The sequence below is a fragment of the Vombatus ursinus genome, unplaced genomic scaffold (genome assembly GCF_900497805.2).
Source record: "Vombatus ursinus unplaced genomic scaffold, bare-nosed wombat genome assembly UNPS02014807.1, whole genome shotgun sequence".
NCBI classification, from domain to species: Eukaryota; Metazoa; Chordata; class Mammalia; order Diprotodontia; family Vombatidae; genus Vombatus; species Vombatus ursinus.
In genome coordinates, this window is record NW_020954585.1 from 48474323 (window position 1) to 48499849 (window position 25527).

The window sequence follows — 25527 nt, forward strand, 5'->3', positions numbered from 1 at the left end:
GTACTTACAATGATATATACCAACTCTCAGGGAGATGATGAGCTCTAGACTCATGGAAGTGGTATTTAGTTGCAAGCCAATAGAGAGCTTAGCTCCAACCCTTTTGGGTCCTTGCTTATAACAGAAATGCAGCTATGGATAAGTTCCAAAGAAGATATGGTGTCAGAGCAAGACTTTCACGCTTAACCTATCCCCAAATGCTCAAATAACTGAAAAGCAATACTGTTAGTGCAATGTCTACAAAGGAATTATGTTCTGTGGCTAATGTGTAATCAGTGATAATATACAAGTAACTTTTAAAAATAGAACCAGAGGATGTTAAAGTAGACCCAGTTAATGGGCCAATGAAAAATTGTCCTTGAAAAATCATGTGATATATTATGGAGATAACTTGCAAGGTAATTATGGAACAATTTATGTCCCTGGGTTTGCAATATAATATACACAAATATGTAGTGTGAATAGCCTTTTCCTTGTAATTCTTTCTACCTCAAGGTTCAAAATTTTTTGGCTTTTAGGATGATGATGAATTCTATATAATTCATATTTTTTATTATTGTCTTGTGGAGGACAATAAATTGTCAGCATATTGACCCTTCATTTCAAATATTTATTGAGCCTTTACTATGTGTTTACCATTGTGCTTCTGATTATAGTGGAAACAAAAGAGGCTTATGATACAATCCTTGCCCTTAAGGAACCTAGAGTCCTGTTGGAGAGAGAAGATTGCAGTACAGAAAACATTCAGAGAACAGTATAAAAAATAATACATTGAGAGGTCAGGAAGGAAGAAAAGCTATCACGACAGGCTAGAATTGCTTGGAAGGCTTCATGGAGAAGGTGACACTAGATGGGTAGAATTTGGATGGGTAAAGAGAAAGGCATACAGATAGCAAGAGATGAATATGGGCATAGAGTAAGAAATGAGTAGGGTGTGTTCAGGGGATAGTTAGGAGAAGGAAAGTTAGGGAGGCAGTTGGAGAAAAAAAGAAGATAGGGCTAGATTTTAAAGGACCTTAAATGCCAGGATGAGGGATTTGAACTGAGGAATTAGGCAAAAACAAAACAAAACAAAACAAATCAACAATTGTTTCATTGGGTCCAGTATAAATTAATATCAAGGATAGGGGCTGGATCTGGGATTTCATTAATATAGGGATAACTCAGATGAGGAAATTCCTTCATCCAATTCAGTTTGGCACCTATTCTGCAAGTTCCAGTCTTACAGACTTGCCCAGGACATCACTGAGAGTTTAAGTGACTTGCCTAGGATCACTGGGCCAGTGTGTGTCAGCAACAGTACTTGAACCCAGGTCTGAGAAACTCTGAGGCCAGCTCTCTATCTGACTGAGGCACCAGTCAAAATTAATAATAGTTCTGCCTAAACGATTATGTGAAGGGGTGACTTAGCACAACATGAGAATGGCTCATATTTTTATATAGTTAGAGCAGGAGGAGGACTGAAAAGCATTAACACTTGAACATTTTCAAAATCTGAAAAGGAAGCTCCCTTCTTTTAAATACATCTTCCTTTGAAATATAGGCATTCTCTGTAAATATTTTTTTCTTCTGAAACCTAACCTCTGGTGACTGAAGTCTCTAGCAATGCTTGGATTTGACCTAAACATCTGCAATTGTTTTTTCAGATATATTGGGTTTAGTGCATTGTTCCCTAACCTTGTAGCTTAGAGTGTAAATGAGATCTGTATTGATTCACTCATCCTTCTAGATTGTCTACCAAAATATTAGTTTATAAAATCTATTTGGTCGTTGGTTGTGACTGGAAATCTTGATCTTTAATAGTAAGAAGTGTTAATTTTATAATAGTTTTGGAAAGCTGAAAGGAGATGACTGAGACAGCAGGGACAGTTAAGGATTAATGTCCTCACTGGAGGGCTCTGGTTATAACATAGTTGGAAATAGATAAAAGAAACCTCCTGTTAGTTTTGTGTAACATTTCACTTAGGGAAGATCAGTATTAAGAGTAACAGGATGGGCAACGAGGTAGCACAGTGCAGAAAGCACCAGCCCTGGAGTCAGAAGGACCTGAGTTCAAATCTGGCCTCAGACACATAACGCTCACTAGCTGTGTGACCCTGGGCAAGTCACTTAACCCCAATTACCTCACCCAAAACAAAACAAAACAAACAAACAAACAAAAAAAAAAAAAGAGTAACAGGAAGGACATTCAGTCTACAGAGGCCAGACTCTGCTGACACTTTTAGGGAAGCATATCCAGTGCAGGAAACAATGGCAGGACATTCAGGGTTGGGGTGGAGGGGAGCCACAAATAAAGATTTCTGGCATGAGTGAAGTCTGAGGAAACTACTCACACTGCACTGAACGCTACCTGGTCTGGGTTTGCCATTGTTGGCTGACCTACGTGTCATGAAAACTTACACAAGGAGGGAACTGAATAAAAAGACCTGACTCAGGTAGCAGTTAGAACAGCACATAGATTAAGATATGGTATAACAGAGAAAACTAAAGATTGAATGAGTTCAGGAAAGGAGAGTACAAATCTGACATATGTATTCTGTCTGTGACTTTGGAATATGATCTTGTAAGCCTTACCTCTCTTTTCAGTTGTGATGACTGTGGCTTCTAAAGCCTCCCCCCATCCCTGTCTTGTCTTTGCTGATGCCCTGAAGATGTATGCTGACTCCGGAGTGAGATCTGTGGCAGTGAACTGTCTGACAGTAGAGCCAACTTCAACAGTGGTAAACTTGTTGGGACTGCTGGTTGCAAGACGATATGCAATCTGATACCCTAGATGTGCATTAGCCAAGGCAAAAAGAGTAGAGGAACAGATTTAGCTTTCTTGTACATTCTTTCAGTGAAGAACAATGCCAGATTCCTAGTGCATCCTAATTACTTATTTATTGGAAAGACAAACAAAACCATTTTTGTTATTTTTTTATCACTTATTCCCCACCCCCCACACACACATCTCACATGCAGATATAGCGCACTAAAAGGGAAACTACACACACAGTGATGAATGGAAGGGTCTTTTGAGCACTAATCCACCATGAAACTTGTTTCACTTCTCATCCTTCACAGGAACGAGATGTGAAAACAGTTTCATCTTTCCCGAGTACATTGGTATGCTGAGAGAATGCCACAAGGACCAGCAGAGTCCACACAATTGTTTTTGACAGGGTGAGTCAGTACAGAGAAACTAATCTCCTTTTCCATACCAACACCATCACCCCTGCCTGTAAACACATACATACCCTTGCAAGGATGGGGAGCAGAACACCACGTTGCTGGACTAGTTTTTAAAATATGCAGTACCTTGACTGCTTAGGCAGTACAGCACCCTGGATAGCCACACCACACATCCAGTTGACTCTCACATCTGTTATTCATAGTTATCTCTTTCATCTTCCCTATCTGCTCACAGATACCCAGCATCCCAAAGCTGTAATTGATGGCACAAGCACATTTCTATTTCTTTATGTCAAAAAAAAAAAAGCCTTTCTGTATCTTCTCCTCTCTCTCCCAAGTTGCAACACTTCAGGCAACTCTGAGCTGGGGTGGAAGCAAGGGGGGAAAGAGGGGATGGCAAGTTCTGCTTTGAATAACACCCTTCCTGCCAATGAGCAGGAATGCACTTAATAATCAGTCTGAAGGCTCTGTAGGCTCTAAACTCTCTCAAAGCGACTTGATTATTAAGAGCTGACGGCTGATCAGACATTATTATTGCTTAGATCACTTCAACCAGGCCATCCCAAACCCTCCTATACTAGGAAGACAAACGGCCTCTGAGGAAGAAGTGCCAACTTTTCAATTCTTTTGCCACAAATAGTAGTGACAGGTGCTTTTTTTTTTTTTTTTTTGAGCTTGCTAAGAACTTGTGGTCCAAATGTTAAATTCCCAAATTGACTGAAACCATAATGGACCAGGGCTTTGTTGTCCTGAAATTAATAAAATTAAAATTTTTCAATGCTTCAAGTTCTTCTAGGGAGAACAGGTAAAGGGGGGGAAATCAAACCCCAGCCAGCTGAACTCTGTCTTCACCACTTTTTGCTAACACTCAGCTCATCCTTTGAACTACAAAGGCTTCTGAAGGGTTCAAATATGAACCCCCAATCCCTGTTATGACTTGAATACTTGCCTTTCTGCACTGTATCTTATAAAAGCAAAAAGCTAAAAGTTTTCGTAGGTGAATACCATGGGCCCTCCAAGGGAGAGGTAACAGAGGGAGGAAAGAGAGATTGGATAGGAAAAGAGATCTGGCATGGGGGGTTAGGGGACATCAGTTATGGGGCTGGAAAGTGAAAAATGGAGATAGGTGAGATGACAGTGGTTCTTGTAGCAAGTGATGAAGTGGCTGGGCAACAAATGGTTAAGGGACCCCTTTATGCCTTCTGTATCAGCTAATGCACTGCAGTGAAACACCATAGCATCAGTGTCAGGATGAAGATGAGAGAAGGAACCAGAGTCCTTCAGAACAAGAGGCTGAATAAATTAGCCAGAATGCTATAGGACATAACAAAGACAAAAGGGCTCTTTTGAAACCTGCATGAGACAATTGCTGAATAGTCAAGGCTATACAAATCACTCTAACAGAAAAGGGCTAAAGTGTAAGGGAAAGGAAATGGGATAATTAGACGAGTTTAGGGATATGTGTTCTAGGGAATGGATCAGAGGCAACCATATACAAAACAAATTAAGAGATTAAGCAAAGGGTCTTTGTTTTTCTTCTCGTATCCTTTCTGTGTGTGTGTGTGTGTGTGTGTGTGTGTGTGTGTGTATGTGTGTGTGTGTTTGTGTGTATGTGCTGGTGGCAGGAGGCTCTTGTGTTGTGTTTTCCTATAAGCAAGAACTGGGGAAGAAAAGGGACGCTGAACTATCAGAGAATAAACTCCGGTTGTGTCCAACCTTCTAGAGAGAACAGGCAGTATCTGTCATTGATCCGTGCTGTACTTATCATGCTAGACAATTACTGTTCTGTTAACCCCCTGGCTTCACACCAGATAGAAGACCAAGAAATGAAAGAGTAAGGCCATTGGCAAAAGGAACTCGATGGTGTCTCCCCAGGGGATTGGCAGTTCAGTTAATGCATGGATAGGTACAAACCTTGGGCACTAACCCCAGACTAAGGCAGACTAGGAAACAGTTGGCAAGCACAGTGACTCTTACATTTCATGAGAGGACAAACATCAAAAGAAATGCCACATGATACTCATAATTGTTTTATTATAATAATAACTGTTTCAGATCTACATGTATTACTTTATATATCTGTGATATATGACACTGTACTGACTGCATTAAGCCCAGGTACATGGGAGGGTTTCAACAATAAGATTCACAGTTACTCAAATAAGATCAGCCTAGTTATCTGCAACAAAAAAACAAAGTCAATGAAGAATGATTGTTCACTAGATTATGATATTAGTTAACTGTATGACTCACTTAGTATATCTATTTTGAAAAGGTATTAGTGGTGAACAATAGTTTGGGCCAAAAATTGAATAGAAGGTGGTCAGTATTTCTCATTTGGGAAACCACACATGTATCTCAACAATACTAAGTGTTGGCTGTGGGAAAAGGCCATCTTTTAATCACCAACATTCTTCCAGTGAGTGCTATATGGCTGAGGCTCATAGAACACCATGATCTCAGAAGAATCACAATTTTAGGTAACAAAGAAAATTGTACAGTTAGTATAAACTACCTGTCACAATAATGACTTTGTGTACAAGAAATGATATAAAAGCCATCATTGAGGAAAATGCTGCTGCTGCTGTTGAAATAAAATGTAGGGGTTAACTAGATAATGTCTAAGGTCTCTTCCCATTCTCAGTTCTACACAGGACTGGAAACAGAGATGCACTAGTCATGTAATGAAATTGAGAGATAACAAAAAGGCAGCCTGATTGTTTCATCAGTATGCATGACATAGTAAAAGGAACAGAAGAAAGCCTAGTATGTTGGAGTTAGAGAAGGACACAGTTAAAACTATCTGAGGATAGGAAGACATAGGTGTATGACAACCTGCTCCAGAGAATAAAGTACCCACATGGATGAAATCATGGATTCTTTAAGCATCACAGCATATATTACCACCTGTGAAGAGCAGAGTTTAAATGGACTCCAGATGGCAGGCATTATGGTCAGAATGGGTGCTTTTCCATTTTGTGTCAGTGTCCTTTTGCTTTCATAATATAGATTATAATGAAGTTAATGGCAGCTGGCAATAGTAGGAGACTTAGTGCTAGTATGGACTATAGATCTGACCTCCATATAATTATCATACTTGGTGTCTCCCATATGTCATGGTAGTGGACATCATTTCATAGCTGGACAAATTACAAAGGGCAGGAGCTGAGAAAGTGCCAAATGGCCTCCGTGGATGTTGGAACTAAAGAAAGAGAAAGAAGACAAAAGGAAGTGGTGCTATTTGGCCTGGAGGGAAAAAAATAAAAGCAAAAAATACTCTGTGGTAGATGTGGAAGCTGTGTGAAGATCTGTCATTCGGAAGAGTGATCAGACTTATTTTGTGTAGCTTCAAAGGGAAGGACTAGAAGACACATTTAATAAAATATTTATGCAATTGAACCAAATTGGAACAATGGGTTGATACCAGAAGAAGACACATTTTAATTCTATTTTCTTTGACCATTTGTTAGACATGTAGTAGTGGGGATTTTTGTCCAAGTTGATGACTTCTAAGGTCCCTTCCCACTTAGATTCTCTGAACTACAATGAAGGGTTTGTGTGTGTGTGTGTGTGTGTGTGTGTGTGTGTGTAGGTAGAGATGCTGTTCTAGGAAGAGCCTGTGGGAGTGCATAGTCCAACTACAAGGAAGAAACTCATTGCTATGGGACAGTCCAGGAGAAGAGAGAACAGAATCAGGACCTGAGAAAGGTTCCAGGCTGAGACTACTTGGAGATCAGGGGTGTTAGAATATCACCATGCCTTTTAGAAAAAAGAAAATTAAGCCTTGAGAGCAAGAGAGGTTTCTTTGAGTTGGCTGCTGTACCTAAAGCCAAGGCGCTGCTCCTATTAGGGAAGTTAGAAGAGGAGAAGGAGGCTCCTTGTGAAGAAGTCCCTAAACCCAAGACCCTCCTAGCATTGTTTCCAAAAGGAAAGAAAATAAGGTTCTGAAAGACTCTGGACTCGCTCCAGAAGCTCTGTCTCTCTAGAGACATTCGGATTAAGGAATAAATGATATAGCTGCTGGTATTGGAGCAGTGGCGCAGCTAGGTTGCCCAGTGGATAAAGTGCCCAGGACCAGGGTCAGGAAGACTGAGTTCAAATCTGGCCTGTGACACTTACTAGCTGTGTGATCCTGGGCAAGTCACTTAACCCTGTTTGCCTCAGTTTCCTCATTTGTAAAAATGAGCCAGAGAAGGAAATGGCAACCCACTCTGGTATTTTTGCCAAGAAAACCACAGATGTGGTCAAGAAGAGTCAAACACAGCTAAAACAACTGAAAAACAACAATATTGGAGCACCTGACGCCTGTGCCCAGAGAGATCTTGACCCAGGAGAGGGAAGAACAGATGAGGAAATTCTGACTCTGTGGGAGGGATTGAACCAAGAGCCCAAAGGATGGGCCCAGAGATCTCCAAGAGCTTTCCCATGCCTTTGGGAGTGATTTCGTAGAGACCGGGATGTAGAGGTGTCACAGCCCAGGGCTGAGATTCAGGTAGGGTGCATCCCCATTGACCTGACAGATTTGACCTTTACTGACACAGCTATGAGCTTCTCATGGGACGAGTGGATCCCAGGCAGAAGGAACTCTACAGGGATTCTAGGCACGTGCTGGCACTCTTAGAATCTCTGTTCTGAAATGGATTCTCATTGTCTTGATTGATATAGGCGAAGAGACCAAGGATGGGCAACTCTGCGTGGTTAGAGAAGAGGGACCAAACCAAGCTGTGGGAAGAGGATCTTTAATGAGAATCCCCAAAAGAAAGACCGCGAGATGGAGATTTCCAAGCTACCACCTAACTTTGAGCGCAGGAATAACAGCAGAGGGCAAGGAAAGGGGTTTATAAGGAAGAGTCAATAACTCCCCAAGTTCCCTTTGTTCCTCAGAAAAATCTGGTGGGTGTCGCCATACCAGGAAAACTCTGCCCCTGTAAAAAAGGAGAGTTAAAGGAAATTCTCAAACCAACAGAGTCCCATCCCAAGTAAGGGAGGCTCTTGGTAAATGGAAGAAGAAGAATTGCTGTTGGAAAGACTATCATCCCAACCCAATATTGGCAAAAGGATTCAAACACTACCGGTTGTAGAAAAAGCATCCAATTATCTTGTTCACTTGTGTTTCACCAAAGAACACACACAGGAGAGGAACCATTTAAATGCCCTGATTATATGAAAGATTTTAGCCAAAAGACCAATTTTAATTTCCGTCAGAGAGTCCACATAATAGGGGAGAAGCCCTATATCTTTGTTGACTGTGGGAAAAGGTTTGGCCACCACATCTTGCTTCACATCCACAGGTGAAACTACATGAAAGGAAAACTGCACAAGTACTGAGTGTGGGAAAGGCTTCAGCCAGACCTTCCACATGCACATCCACCAGTGAGGTGGGGAAAGCCCTACAAGTGTATTATCTGAGGGAAATGTTTCTCAAACCTCCAGTTCCATGAGAGAGTCTAGAAGGAACCAATATCTTCTAAGGACCCAAAGTGACATCCAAGAACACTGGGCCCCTCTATATCACTTATTCAACAACCATTAGGTCATGAAAGATATAAAAGCAGATGCATTGCAGGCCTTGCGGTAAAGGAGCTTATAGACAAATGGCACTGGGGCAGAATGATGTGGAAAAAGCTTGCTATATTTTGAGTTAGAGGAGCTGAGTCTGAAACCAATTTCAGCTACTTACTACCTAAGTGACCTGGGGCAAGTCAATTGCTTCCTCTGAGTCTCAGTCTTCTCATCTGAAAAAGAAAGGGGTTGGCCATAAAGGCAGTGTAGTCAAGTGAAAGAATGATGGAGTTGAAGTCAAAGAACCTGAGTTAAAAATCTTGGCTTCAGCACAAACCAATTTTGTGACTTTGGGCAAGTCATTTTCCCTTTCTTGTCCTTAGTTTTTCATCTGTAAAATGTAGAGGGTGGACCCCAGTTACTGGTCTAAGGACCCAGTGTGTGACAAAAGCTACTGGAAAAACTGGAAAGCAGTTTAGCAGAAATTACATATATATCTACTTCTCATACCAGAGGTGAAAATAAATTTCCAAAGATACATAACTTAGATATAAAAGATGTTACCATAAGCAAATTAGAGGAGATGGGAAGAAGTTACTTTTTGTCTATGGATGTGGGAAGAGTTCCTGACCAAATAAGGGAATAAAGAAAAAAGAATGGGCAATTTTTTGATTATAGCATATAAAATTTTAAAAGTTTTGCACTAATGAAACCAATGCATTTAAATTAAGAACAGCTATAGGTGAATGGGAAAATATTTGCAGAACATTTTCTCTGATAAAAGTCTCATTTCTAGGATATATGAGGAGCTGACTAAATTTATAAGAATAAGAGTAATTTCTCAATAGATAAATGGTCAAAGGATACAGCCAGTCAGTTTTCAAAGGCAGAAATCAAAGTCATCGACAAGCATATGAAAAAAAAATCTCCCAATAATTATAGAAATGCAAATTAAAGCAACTCTCAGTTTTCAACTCATATTCCTCAGATTGACAAGGATGACAAAAGAGGTGTTTGAATTGAAATATGAATGTGATAGAATAACTGTGCCATAAACAATGATGAAATGGTCAGTTTCCTAGGAAACTGGGAAGACCTCTATGTACTGATACAAAGCAAAGTGAGCAAACCAATTTATACCATGAAAACAACATTATAAAGAAAAACAATGTTGAAAGATTTTAGAGCTTTGATTGATACAATGGCCAACCATGGTTCCAGAGGACCAATAATGATGAAGGATGCTACCCACCTCCTATGAGGAGATGAACTCAAAATGCAGGATGAGACCAACTTTTTTGGAAACGGTCAATAAAAGAATTTGCTTCACTTGACTATGCACATTTGTCATGAGGATTTTCTTTTTCTTTTGTTGTTGTTCAGTTTGGGAGGGGAGAGAAAGATGTAGAGAAAAATAATGCTTGCTAATTGGAAATAATAAAATTAAATAAAATATAAGGAAGAAATTTCTAAGGACCAGAACTATCCATCAATGTAAAAGATTGCCTTAAGAATATAGGGCTGCTTCATATCAATATCAAAGCAGTGGGTAAATGCCATCTGTCATCATGTGGCAGATGGGATTTCTTCACTGGGGAAGAAGTTAGACTAGCTAACCCCTTAAGTCCACTTAGAATATAAGATTCTATGATTCTAAAATATTTTGGAAATAGTAAAATAAAGTAGAGAAAATCAGCTCACCAGAATTAGAATCAAAAGCATTCTTGTATCTTATATAATGATATAGATTAGAAATATAAACATATAGCATCAGGGGAATGTTGCCAATGATTTTTCCTAGGCTTCTAATCATCTTGGCTGGCATCAATTTCTGCATTGAGGCTAGGCAATTAGTCATGTCAGAATAAGTGCACAGTCTAGTCTTTATAGAAACAGGATGAGAACAAATTAAAAGATAAACTTTTCAACATCTGGCCATAAATTTCTTGTGAAGTTTTAGAATGGTGAATCCTAGGATGGCTTAAAAAATGCTTATTATGCTTGTATAGAAATAAGGATAAAGAAGCAGAAAACTGCTTGAAAACTGACTGCCTGTATCCTTTGACCATTTATCTATTGAGAAATTACTCTTATTCTTATAAATTTAATCAGCTCCTTCTATATCCTAGAGCAGAAAAAGCAATGATATTTATTATTAACAATAATAATAGGTGACAATTAATATCGTACTTTAAAGTTTAAAGTGTAAGTATTATTTCATTTTAGCCTCACAACAACCCTGGTATATAGATGTTATTATTTTTCTCATTTTACAGGTGAGGAAAGTGAGGCAGACAGAGATTAAATGACTTGCCTAGGGTCACACAGCTACTAAGTGTCTTGAGGCAGGATTTGAATTCATGACTTCCTGATTCCAAGTCTAGCAGTCAGGTAGGTGGCACTGTGGAAAGAGATCTAAACTTGGAAGCAGGAAGATCTGGGTCCACATTCTGCCTCAGACACTTCCTGTATGACTCTGGGTGAGTCAATTAATTTGTCTCAGTTTCCTCATCTGTAAGTTGAGGGTAATAATAGCATTTATCTCCTAGGGTTAGGAGGAAGATAAAAATTAGATAATATTTGTAAAGTGCTTTGCAAATTTTACAACACTATGCTATCTATCATTATATTTTTCTGTCTCATTATGAGAGGCAGCATGGTGTGTATGGTAGATAGAAAGCTAGTCTGAGAGCCAGGAAGACTTGGGTTCGAGTTCCATCTATGACATAATGCTGGCTATGTGACATGATGCAAGGCACTTAACCTCTCAAAGCTCAAGGTAACTCTATGATCAGAAGCTACAAAAGAGGTATGGACTGGCATTTACGGTAGAGAGTTTTCATACCTGGCAGTTCTGTTGTTCAGTTGTCTCTGACTCTTTGTGACCCCATCTGGGGTTTTCTTGGCAAAGATATCAGAGTGGTATGCCATTTCCTTCTCCAGCTCATTTTACAGATGAGGAAACTGAAGCAAACAGGGTGAAGTGACTTGCCCGGGGTCACCCAGCTAGTAAGAGTCTGAGGCCAGATTTGAACTCAGGAAGATTAGTCTTCCTGACTCAAGGCCCGGTGCTCTATCCACTGCACCACTCTGCTGCCCCATTCCTGTTCCTTGTCACTATTAGACTTGGAAGATAAAGGTCTTCCAACAATAGGTTTTATTTCAGATCTAGTAGCTTGTAATTACTGCTCAGTACCTTGTGTTCTGTAGTCACAGAGTCTGGATGTAAATCCTGGTTCTGGTACCTGCTACTCACATGAGTCATTTAATCTTGGCCAAATCATTTAATCTTCAGAGCTCAGTTTCCTCGATTGTAAAATGAGGGAGTTGGACCAGATGATCTCTAAGGTCCCTTCCAATTCCAAAAGAACTATCATCCATTTTAAGGCCATATTAAAGTGGCCTGAGGGAGAGAGATGTAAAGTCCATAGTGTCAAAAGTTCTGCCTTTGACTCTGAGCTCAGCAGTCTTCATCTAAATATTAAAGGTAAAGAGAAGTCAAGGCAGAAACTTAGCATATAGCCCAGATTTTTATAGAACCATAAACAGTAATAGGTATGAAAGGAGACTTGGGGAAGACACATTTCCAAATGACCATTAAACGTGATTCAAACCATGTGCCAAGGAAAACAACATACCTACTTCCATTTTCTATCCTTTATGCACAGTTAATTTTTGATATAAAATGCTTTAAAAATAAATGCCAAAGTCAGTTAAAATCTTACCAAAGAGACAAAATTAGTTGATATAAACATGACCAATAAGTATATTTTAAAATGAAATATTTAAAAACCACTTAGAACTATGACCCAATTTCAGTAAGCTGGATTTTTTTGCATAGCATTTAAGTCTGTCCTAACACCCCTTCTCTGCAGGCAGTAAATCTGCAGAGCCAGATGCAAGGCATCTATCTGTATCACCATCATCACTAAGGAGGAAGAGAAAATAGCCCTTTCTGAAAAGAGCAGCAATGAAAATAATCTAGTTTGTAAATAAATCCACTTTAAGACAATCCTGTAGCATGAGAATCGATAAGGGTTTGGAATGCATCTATTTGTATTGCATTCAATGCAACAATTAAAACTCTACTAATTTCAAATTTGCCTATGACTGGGTTGAAGTTTATTTTTTAGTGAATATTTTCTCCATAAGGCTAAATGGGAAATGCTCAAATTATTTAGGAGAGCTAACAATTTTCAAGTATCCTCAAGCACTTTTGAGATACCTATTCACTACATAGAAACAAATAATATGTGATTTAAGAGTTCATTTTATCTTCCTAATAATTAGATTTTCCTAAATGTCACCACTAGGCCACGCAGCATTATGGAATCTTGTTAGAATAGACCTTAGCAATGATGGAGCCAGACTCCTCTTTCACACAGATGACTCTGATGTTGAAGTTTAAGTGACTCCCCAGGAGCCCCAAAAGTTTAGTTTAGTAACTGAATTATATTTGAAACCTTCTGTTTCCAAATTTTATGTGAGTTCCATTGTATTGAGAAACTTTATACCTGGGAATAACAAAATGGCATGTGTCTAATGGTAGCCATATTGGGGGGAGGGGAAGGGGAAGAAAAAAAAAGCCATTTACATGTTAATTTCGTTGTACATGTTAAAGGAATAGCAAGTTGTGCATAGTAGATTACCAGTTTCATGTACAATCATCTTTTTTTACTATACTATGTTAAGGAAATGCTTGTTTTATTCTATAAATTAAAAATAAAATTAAAAAATATTTTAAAAAAGGGTCTGTGCCAATAACCAAATATTAATGGAGAGATCTTTAAGGGTTAAACAGATGCTTCTGCCTTATAAGATGACTTCCTGGGTATAGTTATGCCAGTATTAGTACTAAAGTCAAGAGAATTAATAAAGAGATTTCTATGAAAAAAAATTGCTTATAACTCAGATTCTTAGTAACTTGGATTAACTTTCCCTCAAAATGATCTTAACTAGTGAGGTCTTACTGTATATTCCTAAATGCAGTTTTTGTTATGGTTAAATTTTGTGTCAGTTCTATACTTTGGGGATTGATCTCTGAGCAGATCTTGTATTAATACTTTTGGAAACCATGTGATAGAATACAAACAATTTTCATTACCCCATAGCAAAGTGCAACATTTTCACTGAGAAACAGAGAAAACTTTAATATTTGACGTGAACATAATTTGTATTCTGAGTGCAACATCTCTCCTCACGCAAACTGGCTCTGTTTTTGTCAATGTCTCCATTATTATTAGGCAGAGTGGAATAGTAGATGGAATGTTGAATGTGGGGTTAGGAAGACCTAAGTTCAAATCCTGTCCCAGAAACTAGATGTATAATGCTAGGCAAGTCATTCATTCTCTCAGTGCCTCAGTTTTCTCATCTGTAAAATGAGGAGGTTGGACCTTATGGCCTCTAATATTCCTTCAAACGAAAAATCAATGATACCTTTTCCCAGGCTTATCCCAGGTTAAAACCCTGTTTATTTTTGACCTTCTCTTCTCCCCTATACGTTTATCAAATCGGTGACTGAGTCTTGTTTATTCCACCTTCAAAACATTTCTTGTATTCTTTCCTTCCTCTTTATCCCTCACTGTCTTCCAGATTTTTATCACTTTACACTTGGATTACTGCAACAATCTCTTCTGAGCTTCAGGTCCCTTATTCATGAAGTGGGAATAATAATACTTGCACTATCTTCCTGTATCAGGTTATTAGGAAGAAATTGCTTTAGAAATGTTAAAGCACTATAAAATGTGAGCTATAGGAACTGAGGAAAATTCACCCTCTGTACAATATTTTAGTTACTCTTCCTGAAATGTCACTTTCATTATATTACTCCCCTGCTTAAGAATCTATGTTGCTGCTCCATCGTATCAGTCGTGTCTAACTCTTCATGACCCCATTTGGAGTTTTTTCCATAGAGATACTGGAATGTTTTGCCATTTCCTTCTCCAGCTCATTTTACAGATAAGGAAACTGAGGCAATCAGGGTTAAGTAACTCGCCCAGGGTCACACAATTAGTCAACCTCTGAGGCTGGATTGGAACTCAGGTCTTCCTGACTCCAGGCCTAGTGCTCTCTACCCACTGCACCACCTAGCTGTCCTTAGGAATTTATAATGGTTCCTTATCTGGCACAAAAGGTATTCAATCACCTGGACTTAATCTAATTATCCAACCTTGACTTTTAAGATCAAACAGCATGTATATTACACTGTACTATTGTAAGATTGGTCTTAAATAGAATCATAGGATCTGGAAGCCAGTTAGCCAGTTAGCCCAATCTCTTAATTTTACAGGTGAAGAAACTGAGGTTCAGAGAGGATAAGTGACTTGCCCAAGGTCACATAGGTGCTCAGTGGAGGTGGGGGTGGGGAGCAACAACCTAAAAACCCAGGTCTTGTGACTCCAGAGCTGCTGTGCTTTCCACTGTACCATGCTTCCTCCTCTCCCCTCTCCTCCCATTCTGCTCCTACCTTGAACATTTGTTCATGCTCTTTTCCCAGAAATGCTCTCCCTCTTCCTTTTCTGACTATTCAAATTCTACCCATCTTTTGAGTTTCAGCTCACATGTCATCTCCTCTATGAAACCTTCCTTGACTGCTCCAGCTAACATTGAACTTTCCTATTCTCTGAACTCTTAGAGACCTTCGAGTTTGTTCCACACACGTAATCTGGCACTTGAACAAATGTTGTCTTGTAATTTCTGTTTGTTTATTGAATTTAACTCTTGTGAGTTCCTTGAGGACAAGAATTAAGGTTTTATCCTTTTCTATGTTCTTTTGTAAGGTCTGTTTCTTTTGTATTCCCAACACAACAGCTAACTTGTGCTGGCTACATAGTGTTCAATAATTAAATGTTGTTTTGTTACTTGTTCCTTTAAAAAGAGAGAGAGAGAGAGAGATATCTTTTTATGAAAAAACAAATAGTTAATAAATTGGAAAACAAGCTAGAGAAAGTCCCTCAGGCTGAGATTTTTGAGGTGACTTTAAAAGAGCGAAAGTATTTACACAAAAAAATGTGGAATTTGTAATGCCCATACAGGAATACTGCTATGGATATAACTCAAAGATAGCAGAAATTCAGGGTGCAGTAATTGAGTATGGAAAGATCATTTCGGTTTAAAAGGGATCAAAGTAATTTATTACCCATTTAAAGGTAACTTGGGTCATGATGTTTTAAAGAACAATCACTGGATGAGGAGGTAGATTAAGTGATGGGGTGTAAGGTCAGTGCTGTAAGGGAGTAAGCCTGAAAAGACACTACTAAATCAGACACGAAAATATTTTGTAAGACATGGATCATCCTGCAGAAGGCTGGGTGGCTGGTAGGAATCATCCGATCTCAAGATGGGGATGCAACTACAATGCCTGTCAAAAGAGAAGATATGTAGAAAGGGCAATAGCACTGCATGTAGGAGTTATTAGGGATAAAAAAAATCTTCCCCCAAATAATTCCAATAGCTCACATTTATATGCTATGGTAATGTTTGCAAAATGCTTTATAAAGATCTCCTTTGATCCTCACAACCCTGGGAGGTAAGTGCTATTTTTTCAAATGAGGAAAATGAGGCAGATAGAGATTAAATGGTTGCCCAGAGTCACAAGGATTTTGTGTCAAAGACTGGAATTGGAACTTAGATCTCAACTCCAGGTCCATTGCTCTATCCACTATACCACCCAGCTACCTCAGTATAAAAAGGGAAAAAAAAGAATAGAAGAAGCCTTTTTAGGATCCCATTTCTGAGTTTAGTATGTGAGGCAGTATGTTCTAAGTGGTAACAGTATATACTAGCCTGAACGACTGCAGGAAGACCAACCTTAGAGGTAAAGAAGCAAGGTGAATTTTGAATAATCTGACACATCATTGAGGTCCAGAAGATGGAAATAAGAAGTAGGTTGACATTGTAGAGAGACAAAGTTAGAATCAACGTAAGGAAAAACTGGTTCTCCACAATTAGAGTGATCCAAAAACGGAGCAAGTTCCCCTTCATCTGAGGTCCTTCAGCAGAGGCTATATACCGTTGTTTGGGAATGCTGAAGTGGGGATTCTTTTCCCTGTATGGGTAGGACTGAATGGCTATTGAGGTCCAGCTCTGAAATTCTGGCAATTTAGAAGCCAGGCCATGACCAACCCAGATCCGCAGGCACAGGTTTGAATCGGAGGAGGATTGTAGGAAGGAGAAGAAAGGAGAAGACGATGCTCCTTCCATTCATTGAGACTCTGGGAAATCTGCCCATACTCCAAATTATTTTCAGGCTATATGTCCTTGAGGAGGCAGGTCATTTTTCCACAAATATTGGGGATATGGATGGGTCTCCTCTTGGGAGGTCCAGCAGGGATTTGGGAGCCCAAATTGATCCGAACCCTGGGATTGTTCTGCCTGAATCTCTGGTTTGGCTCTTGAATTATCTCTGTCCTCTAGGTCTTAGGACTAATCTAGGTCCAGCTAGGTGATACGGTAGATAGCGCTGGGCCTAGAGTCAGGAAGACCTGAGTTCAAATCTAGCCTCAGAACTTACTAGCTGTGTGACCCTGGGCAAGTGACTTAAGACTTTTTGCCTCAGTTTCCTCATCTGTAAAATGAGTTGGAGAAGGAAATGGCAAACCACTCCAGTATCTCTGCCAAGAAAACCCCAAATGAGATCATGAAGAGTCAGACATGACTGATCAGCAACAGCCCCTGACTCCAGGGCCAGTGTTCTTTTCGCTATGCCATGCTGAGTTCAGGGAATAGCAGCTACTCTGCAGAGTATGTTGAAGTGAGAAATGCGGAATAAGAATTAGGTAGGGTGAAGCTAGATTTTGGAGGTTTTAAGCACCAGGATGAGGAGTTCATATTTTATTCTAGAGGTAATGAGGGCTTTTGAGGCAAAGAGTGACATGGTCAGAACCATGCTTTGACAGGAATGTGGAAGATGGACTGGAGAGGAGGAAGACTGGAAGCAGAAATACCACTTGGTACAAGAGTAGAAGCCATGAGGTGATGAGGGTCTGAACCAGGGAAATGCCCATGCAAGTTGTGAGAATGGGACAAATGTGGTAGAAGTAAAATCAATAGAGACAGAGAGAAGAGCCTAGGATGGCCTAGAGGGGTAAACACGAATGACTGCAAAGATGGTGTTAATCTCAACAGAAATTTTGTTTTTGTTTTTTTTTTTGGCTAGGCAATGGGGTTAAGTGACTTGCCCACGGTCACACAACTAGCAAGTGTTATGTGTCTGAGGTCAAATTTGAACTCAGGTCCTCCTGATTCCAAAGCCGGTGCTCTATCCACTGCGCCACCTACCTGCCCCCTCAACAGAAATTTGAAGGGAAGTCTAGAGGAGGCATGGCTTCAGGGAGGATGGTAGAGTAGTTTTGGACAGAATTAATTTGAGATGCTGAAGAGACATCTATGTAGAGATAGTCAGACATAGTGATGTGGGCTTGGAGTAATGGATTAGGGCCAGCTTTGAGATTTGAGGCATCTCCATAGAAATAATTGTACCCCTGGGAACAAATGAAGTCACCAAGGGAGAAAGTGTGGAGCCAGAAGAGGGTCAAAAATAGTGCTTTGAAGGGTACTCCCACTTAGGGGACAGAGCGAAGGTGAGGAACCAGCAAAGGAAACTGAAAAAAAAAAAGAGGTCGGACAGGTAAGAGAACAGAAAGCTTAGCACCAGGGAAGTAAAAGGAGAAAACATCGGTGACAATGGAGAATTATGGGTATCAAAAGCTGCAGAGAGGCCAAGGAGAATGAAGACCAAGATTTAGCAGCTAAAAGATCACTGGGCACCATTGATAGAATAGTTTAAGTAGAGTAGTAGGTTCTGAAGACAAGACCACTTGGGATCATGGAAAGAGTGCAAGATTAGGAGTGGGGACAGACCTGAGTTGAGAGAGAGAATGAAAGAGAAAGGGAAGGACAGAGAGAGAGAAAGAGAGAGTGAGAGAGTGACAGAGAGAGAGAGAGAGAGAGAGAAAGCATTACATTCAAATCTTTCCCCTGACACTTAGCTGTATAACCCTGGGTAAATCACTTCACCACCACCACCCAAGCCTCAGTTTCCTCATCTCCAAAATGGGGTTCCACAGGGTGAATCTCACAGGATGCCTTTTTTTTTTTTGAGAATCAAATAAGATAATGCAAATAAAGTAGTTTTCAGGCCTTAAAGTACTATGTAAATGTCAGTTGTTATTAATAATGAACTGGGTTGTAAAGGAGGAAGATAGTAGGCAAGATTGCATTTGGGAAACTGTGAAGTACTTTTAATGAGCCCAAGTTTCTCCCTGTGACAAAGGTCTGTCTTTTTAACACTCATATTCTTCTGGTGATACTATAATGGCTAAGAGTCTTGGAATGCCAGAACCTTTGAAGAATCAAAGCTGTACAATACACAAAGGGAGATGAAGAGATGCACAGTGGGTGTGAGTAGGCTGCAGGAGAATCACTATAAATGATGCCATCAGAGAGATGAATGATCAGAAAGTAAGTGGGACAGGTCTCATGAGAGTAAAGAATGACAGCCCAGGTGCTGTCTACACAATGTCAAGAAATATGGAGGAAGACCTTCTGGGATGGCAGATGGGCTCCTTGTAGATGATTTGTGGAAAGCAACGATTAAGAGTTCCACAGGATGAGATGGATAAATCATGATCTAAATTGTTGGAGGTAGTACTCATGGTGATGAGATAACAAAACTTTTGTAGGAGCATTACTAAATATTATCATTTCTTTTTAGGAGGAGGATAATGAAGTAGACAGCAAGTGTTGATTACTCCAGGAATTGATAGCAATAGTGAGGAAATATATATATATATATATATATATATATATATATATATATGTGTATATATATGTGTGTGTGTGTGTTTTTTGTATATACACACATATATATACATATATACACACACATACATACCCATACATACATATATATATATATATACACATATATACACACACATACCCATACATATATATGTATATAAAGAGAGAGAGAGAGAGAGAGAGAGAGCTTAAATGTATTGTAAGGTCAAGTTAAAGACCAGTTAGGTGGCATAATGGATGCAATGCCAGGCCTGGAGTCAAGAAGACTCATCTTCCTGAGTTCAAATCCAACCTCAGATGTTGACTAATTGTGTGACCCTGGGCAAGTTACTTAACCCTGATTGCCTCAGTTTCCTCATCTGTAAAATGAGCTGGAGAAGGAAATGGCAAACCTCTACAGTAAACCTCAACTGGAGTCATGAAGAGTTACTGAAAAACAACTGAACAACAAAAGGTCAAATTAAAGGGATTCGTTGTTGTTTTTAAAGGAAGGGGAAGACTTAAGCAAGTTAGTGGTAGTAGAAAAGGACTGAGAGAGTGAAGAATGGGTGGGGGGGGGAGGCGAGGAATGATCTACAATGCATATCTTAGAAGATATGGGGAGAGTGGCTTCATCAAGAGCCCAAATTGTTGAGTTGGCCTTGGTAAGAAGAATGGCCACCTCTTCAGAGACATGAGTAAAGGAAGGAGAATATAGCATGGGGTTTTAATGTGTGGGTTTATAGGATACATAAGAGCTTATGATGTTTGGGAGAGAAGGAAAATTGTGGCAAAAATCTAGGGTCATTTCTCTTTCCCTCAATTTCTCCATCTGTAAAACATAAAATAGACTAAGTTCCTTAGGGGAGTGTTTAGTTCATTCTTGTCTTTTTCTCCATGAAATGAAGTATATAATACCTTACATCTAGTGGGTGACTAAAAAACATTTTGTTGAAGTGACCTAAATAGAAGATTTATGCCTTGGATCCAATATATCTTACGATCCCATATTCAAAACTGAATTTATCTTCCCCTGAAAACCAGCTTCTTCCCCTAACTTCCCAATTTCTCCCCATGGCTCCACCATCTTGCCAGTTACTTAGGCTTAAAAGCTTGGAGTGATTGTTAACTTTTACTGCTCCTTCATTCAATACATCAAATTAGTTTCCAAGTCCTATTGAATTTTCCACAGAGTATCTCTTATATCTTTTTCTGACACTCAGCTCCCATTGCAACTACTCTTCCCTCATCACTTCTTGCCCAAGTTTCCTATGTAGACTTCTCACTAAAGAGCCTCTTGGACTTCTTGTCTACATTTCCCCCCTTTCTGGTTGATCTTTCATCACGTTGTTGTCTGTACAATCTTCTTAATGCATCACTCTGGTCATTCAGAATCAAAGAATTGCCTGAAGACTAGGGCTGCAAAGGGCGTCAGAGATCAGCTAGTCCAGCTTGTGACTAAATAGGCACCCTTTCTAAAATAAATCCAACAAGACATTAACCATCCTATTTCCTATTTCCCCCTATGATTCCCCATTGCTCACTCAACAAAATAGAAACCCTAATCCTGGCCTTCAAGGCCCTCTACAACCTGGGTTCAATTTACCTTTTCAGGGTTTTCTCATAATACACCCTCTTTATGTAGTCTGTATTTAAGTCCAGCCAACCTGGACTTCTTTCCATGTTCTGCTCAGATCTTACCTTCTCCTGTTTCTACAAACTTTGCCCACATTGTGACCCGTACTTGGAATAGATACCTTTCCCTTTTTCTGCTTCCGTCACTTTCTTCCTTCAAGGACTAACTCAGGTGCCATTTCCCTATGAAGCTTTCCCTAATCCCTTAGCCAAAGGAGATTTTCTCCTCTTCAAATTACTCTTACTGTTTATGCTTAATCCTTATTTTTTTAACTAATGGAAAAGCAATATAATATAGTGGCTAGAAGAGTGTCAGACTTGGATTCAGGAAGAACTGGGTTTAAATCCCACCTCTGACACATACTGGCTGTGTGACCTTGGGTACATTACCTAAACTTCCTGATACTCAAACTCCTCATCTGCAAATGGGGATAATACTATTCTTAGTTACCTGCCTTGTTGGAAAGCTTTGAGGCTCAAACAAGAAAAGGTGTTTAAAATGTTTTAAAGTATATGGGGGCAGCTCATACAAATCACGTAACTTCACTGGACCTCTGTTTCTTCATATAAAAAATGAAGAAGATGGAGCAGCTAGGTGGTGCAGTGGATAGAGCACTGGCCCTGGAGTCAGGAGGACCTGAATTCAAATCCGGCCTCAGACACTTAACACTTACTAGCTGTGTGACCCTGGGCAAGTCACTTAACTCCATTGCCTTACCAAAAAGCAAAAAAAATAAAAATGAAGTATATGTAAATATCAGTTACTATTATCAAACTCTCCTTGTTTCATGATTTTTTATGCCTCCCTACAAGATTTACATTTTATATATCTGAGTCACAACGATATCTGACACAGTTTCTCATAAACAACATGAATTTAGTAAATATTTGTTGAATGAATAACCTGTTAGCTACACCAGAACCAGCACTGAGTGACTTTGGGCATATTATTTAGCCTTTGTTAGTCTCCCCCTTTCCTCAATCCTAAAATGAGGATAATACCATCTGGCTCTCACTTAACTCTAATGCTATAGACCAGGAGAATTAATACTTCTAAATTGCATTGACATTCCCAAAGGAAAGCCCTATAATCAATGAAAGGTATAAGAAAGGCTTTTTCTTTGTATAAATAGGGAAAAGATGATGCAGCCCAAGAGTGGTTTTTGCCATTGCTATGAATAATGACTAGAGATGGTGTTTAGGGATAAAAAAATATATATCCTTGAAAAAGACCTAGTTATGTAATTATGGTTAAAGTGAAATCAGAAATATCAGTACATTGAATTTTAGTCTGACAAGGTCGGGGGAAATGCAGTATGTGTTAGGTGAAGATGAATGAGCCAAATCAATAGTATGAGTAAAACATGGGGGATGGGGGGAAAGCACATTTTTAAGGTTATGGCTGACTTATGATAATAAATGCACCAGGAGCAAAAAATGAGAAAAAAGCCAAAGACACAAAGTATGAAAAATATGACACCAAGGAAGGCTCAGCAGATTTCTGAAAACAACTTGCAGTTTGAAGAAATAGAAAGAATCAAAGAAAACCAGAGACAAAGAAGAACCATACCAGGGTTTAGGACAATGAACGATTTTTTCCTCTGAAGGGTAGAAATCTGATGCTAGTTCAAGAGACAACAGAGTTAGTAAGAGGTAGCAAGAGTAATTTTTTGACAAAAGATTTTGCATTAGAGTGGGAGTTTGAATGAGCAACCAGAAAGGAGTTTTTTGGGGGAGCTTTTCAAGCATCTTTGTTCCTTCTGATCTACTAGCAGTTAACTACAGACATTGCAACAGTGTACCAGTAGTTGTTCCAGGGAAGCTTAGTTCATTTTGTAAAAGTTGTATTTATCCTAGCATTAGCATCTTCTAAAATATGTTTTGCACGGCTGCAAGCAATTTCTTACGTCTTGCGCTTTCTGAATAAGCAAAAGGCAGCAATTTAAGCTGCCTGTTAAATGTGAGGTCATTGTAACACCACTCTTCGATCGCCCATAGCAAAGAAGCCAGAAGATTGCCTTCCACAATGCATACTAACACAGCTGCCGACCTCGTCACCAGACAAAGCCAACGGCACTGGCTTGTCGGGCTGTGATGCACCCAAAAGACAAACAATTATTAATTGGTTAGAGAACCTACAAAAAGCTGAATGATATTAGGTCTCTCAAGACTGCCTAGCACAGTGGCTGTGTGGTTTGTTGATTTTATAGCTCATTCATTTGAGAGCTGGGAGCGTGCAAAAGCAACATTGGATCAAAATATGAATTTGCAAACATGGATTACGTTCAATTTAGTTCTTCATTCTCAGAGGAGTTCTCACGCACACTTTTGTAATAAGCTCCAGGTAAATGTTAGACACATGAAGGCCAGGAGGAATGCTAACTAGGGAATGGAAAGGTACAGAACCTGGCTGGCCTAGTCAGGGAATACACTTAGGAGCTTGGATGAACACAGACTTCTAGTGATGCATCACTTCAGTTTAATAGCAGTTAAACATGTGTAGTGGGTTGGTGAGTGTAGGGAAGAGACAGCCATATTCCAATGGTTACTACTGCATTCCCCAAAGGAAGGCTCTAAATGCTAAAAGCTCTCCATAGTAAAATATTTAAACAAATAAGCAAGTGGTTCTCCCTGTAGGCTCCTGCTGGTGTGTTTCATGCTGTTAATCTCTTTTTGAAATGCGAGAGCATGTTTTGATATAGATTACAAAAACACTAGCTGCCAAGGTGCTTGTAGACTCAGAAGGCCAAGCTCTAAGAGCAGGAACATTGATTGAAGATCTCTGGAGCTAAAGTTAGTCTTGCAAAAAAATGTTTTCTTTTTTCCAAGTACGGTTGTCTTGCAACTGTTTTTACATATTTTCTGCCAGCAATTTTCAATTTTGTATGCTGGTTACAATATCTAGGAAATGTTTATTACAATTATGACTAAATGCCATTACTATAAAAGTAATTCAGATGTGTGCTGTCTTCTGTGGGGAGATAGCTATGGTGCTAATTTATTTTTTGCCTGTTTTGTCATGGTCTGTGGGAACGAGCTAGAAAGCTAAAGACATTTAAACACCACTCTCATCTTGGCTTCCTGCTCTCTCTCTTGCCTTTTTTGTATATGCAGGCCTCTGTGGTATTCAAAGGCAGTCCCTGCAATTTATACAGTGTGTCTTGCCAATCCTCCCAGGAGCACTGACCATGTGTGGTTCCCTCTTATCGCATACATTTTGGGTTCAGAATCCTACTGGAGATCCACAGTGCCTATAGGATAAAGCCCAAACGCCCTCATCCAGCATTCAAAGTCTTCTGCGTCCTGGCTATAACCAGTCTTCCATTAATCCCATTCACAGATCCTCTGTTCCATTTCAACTGAATGGACCAACCAAATCAAATCAACAAATAATTACTAAGTTGACTGTCAACATGGAGCAGTGGAAAGGGAATTAGATTTACAATCAGAGAAGCTGGATTTGAACTTTGGCTCTGCCTCTTACCATCTATAGTATCTTGGACAAAACCCATTTTCTGAGTCTCAGTTTCCCTATTTATAGAATGAGAAGGTTGGACTAGATGACCTCGAAGGTCCCTGCTAGTACAGAATTCATGATCCTGCTCTGTGTAACACACTGAGAATGTTACAAAGGGTAATGATGAAAAATATCGAATCCCTACACTGGAGGGGCTTCCAATTTAATTGTAGGGATAATACATAAATATGTGAAACTTTACATAATAATACTTCAATCTTTAAATAATCATTCAAGATGAGGATGGAAGAGATGTTATGAGTCTTGCCATGATTAATTGTCCTCTGAATTGTACAGACTATAATTGCTGAAGGGGCAATTGAGCACAGACAGATGATTTCAAGCTGGAGTGCTTAGGGAAGGTTTTACATAATCTGTGGGAGTTGAAGAATGGTAGATTGGTGAGGAGCTGTATTACCATTTAGCTTTTCTTGTCTAAATTAGACTATATGCCTTTTGAAGGCATGCAGTGTATTTTATTAATTTTGTATCCTCCATCTCACCTGGCACATAGCACAAGACATAGTAAATACTCAGTAAAAAAAGTATTAATCTGATCATAATTTCCTGTCAAATATTCTTGTCATTTAAATTCTTTCAGTGCCCCAGGTGATTCTCTAAAACTACGTAGAAGAGTTGCTGATCTCTACCAGTGGAGGAATTTTCCCAAAGGCAGATCCTATCCTGATAAAATCATAGGTTCAGCTTTTTAAACGATAATCTATGGACAGTTGCCTGCTGGGATGTGTAACAGCTGTTGACACCTTGAAATAAATAGCCAGTGGAAGAAAAGACAGTGTTCTAGGATGAGGAAGGATGAGCCCGAGGAGAAGGAGGTGGGGATCCTTCCTAAGTTCACAATACAGCCTCAGCTGTGAATGCATGCAGAGAATAGAATTTTGGCAGTCATAAGATCCTAA

The 25527-nt window shown here is 39.4% G+C and overlaps 1 protein-coding gene across 3 annotated transcripts in view; it reads right to left on the minus strand.

Annotated features, from left to right (window-relative positions):
- The window catches only part of SDK1 (sidekick cell adhesion molecule 1), a 1114226-nt gene that overhangs the window by 149296 nt on the left and 939403 nt on the right, over positions 1-25527 (minus strand). For all 3 annotated transcript variants that reach the window (XM_027874762.1, XM_027874760.1, XM_027874761.1), the window contains exon 30: positions 2575-2769. In XM_027874762.1, the coding sequence (XP_027730563.1) occupies positions 2575-2769 (195 nt within the window). The remainder of the gene's footprint in view (positions 1-2574; positions 2770-25527) is intronic.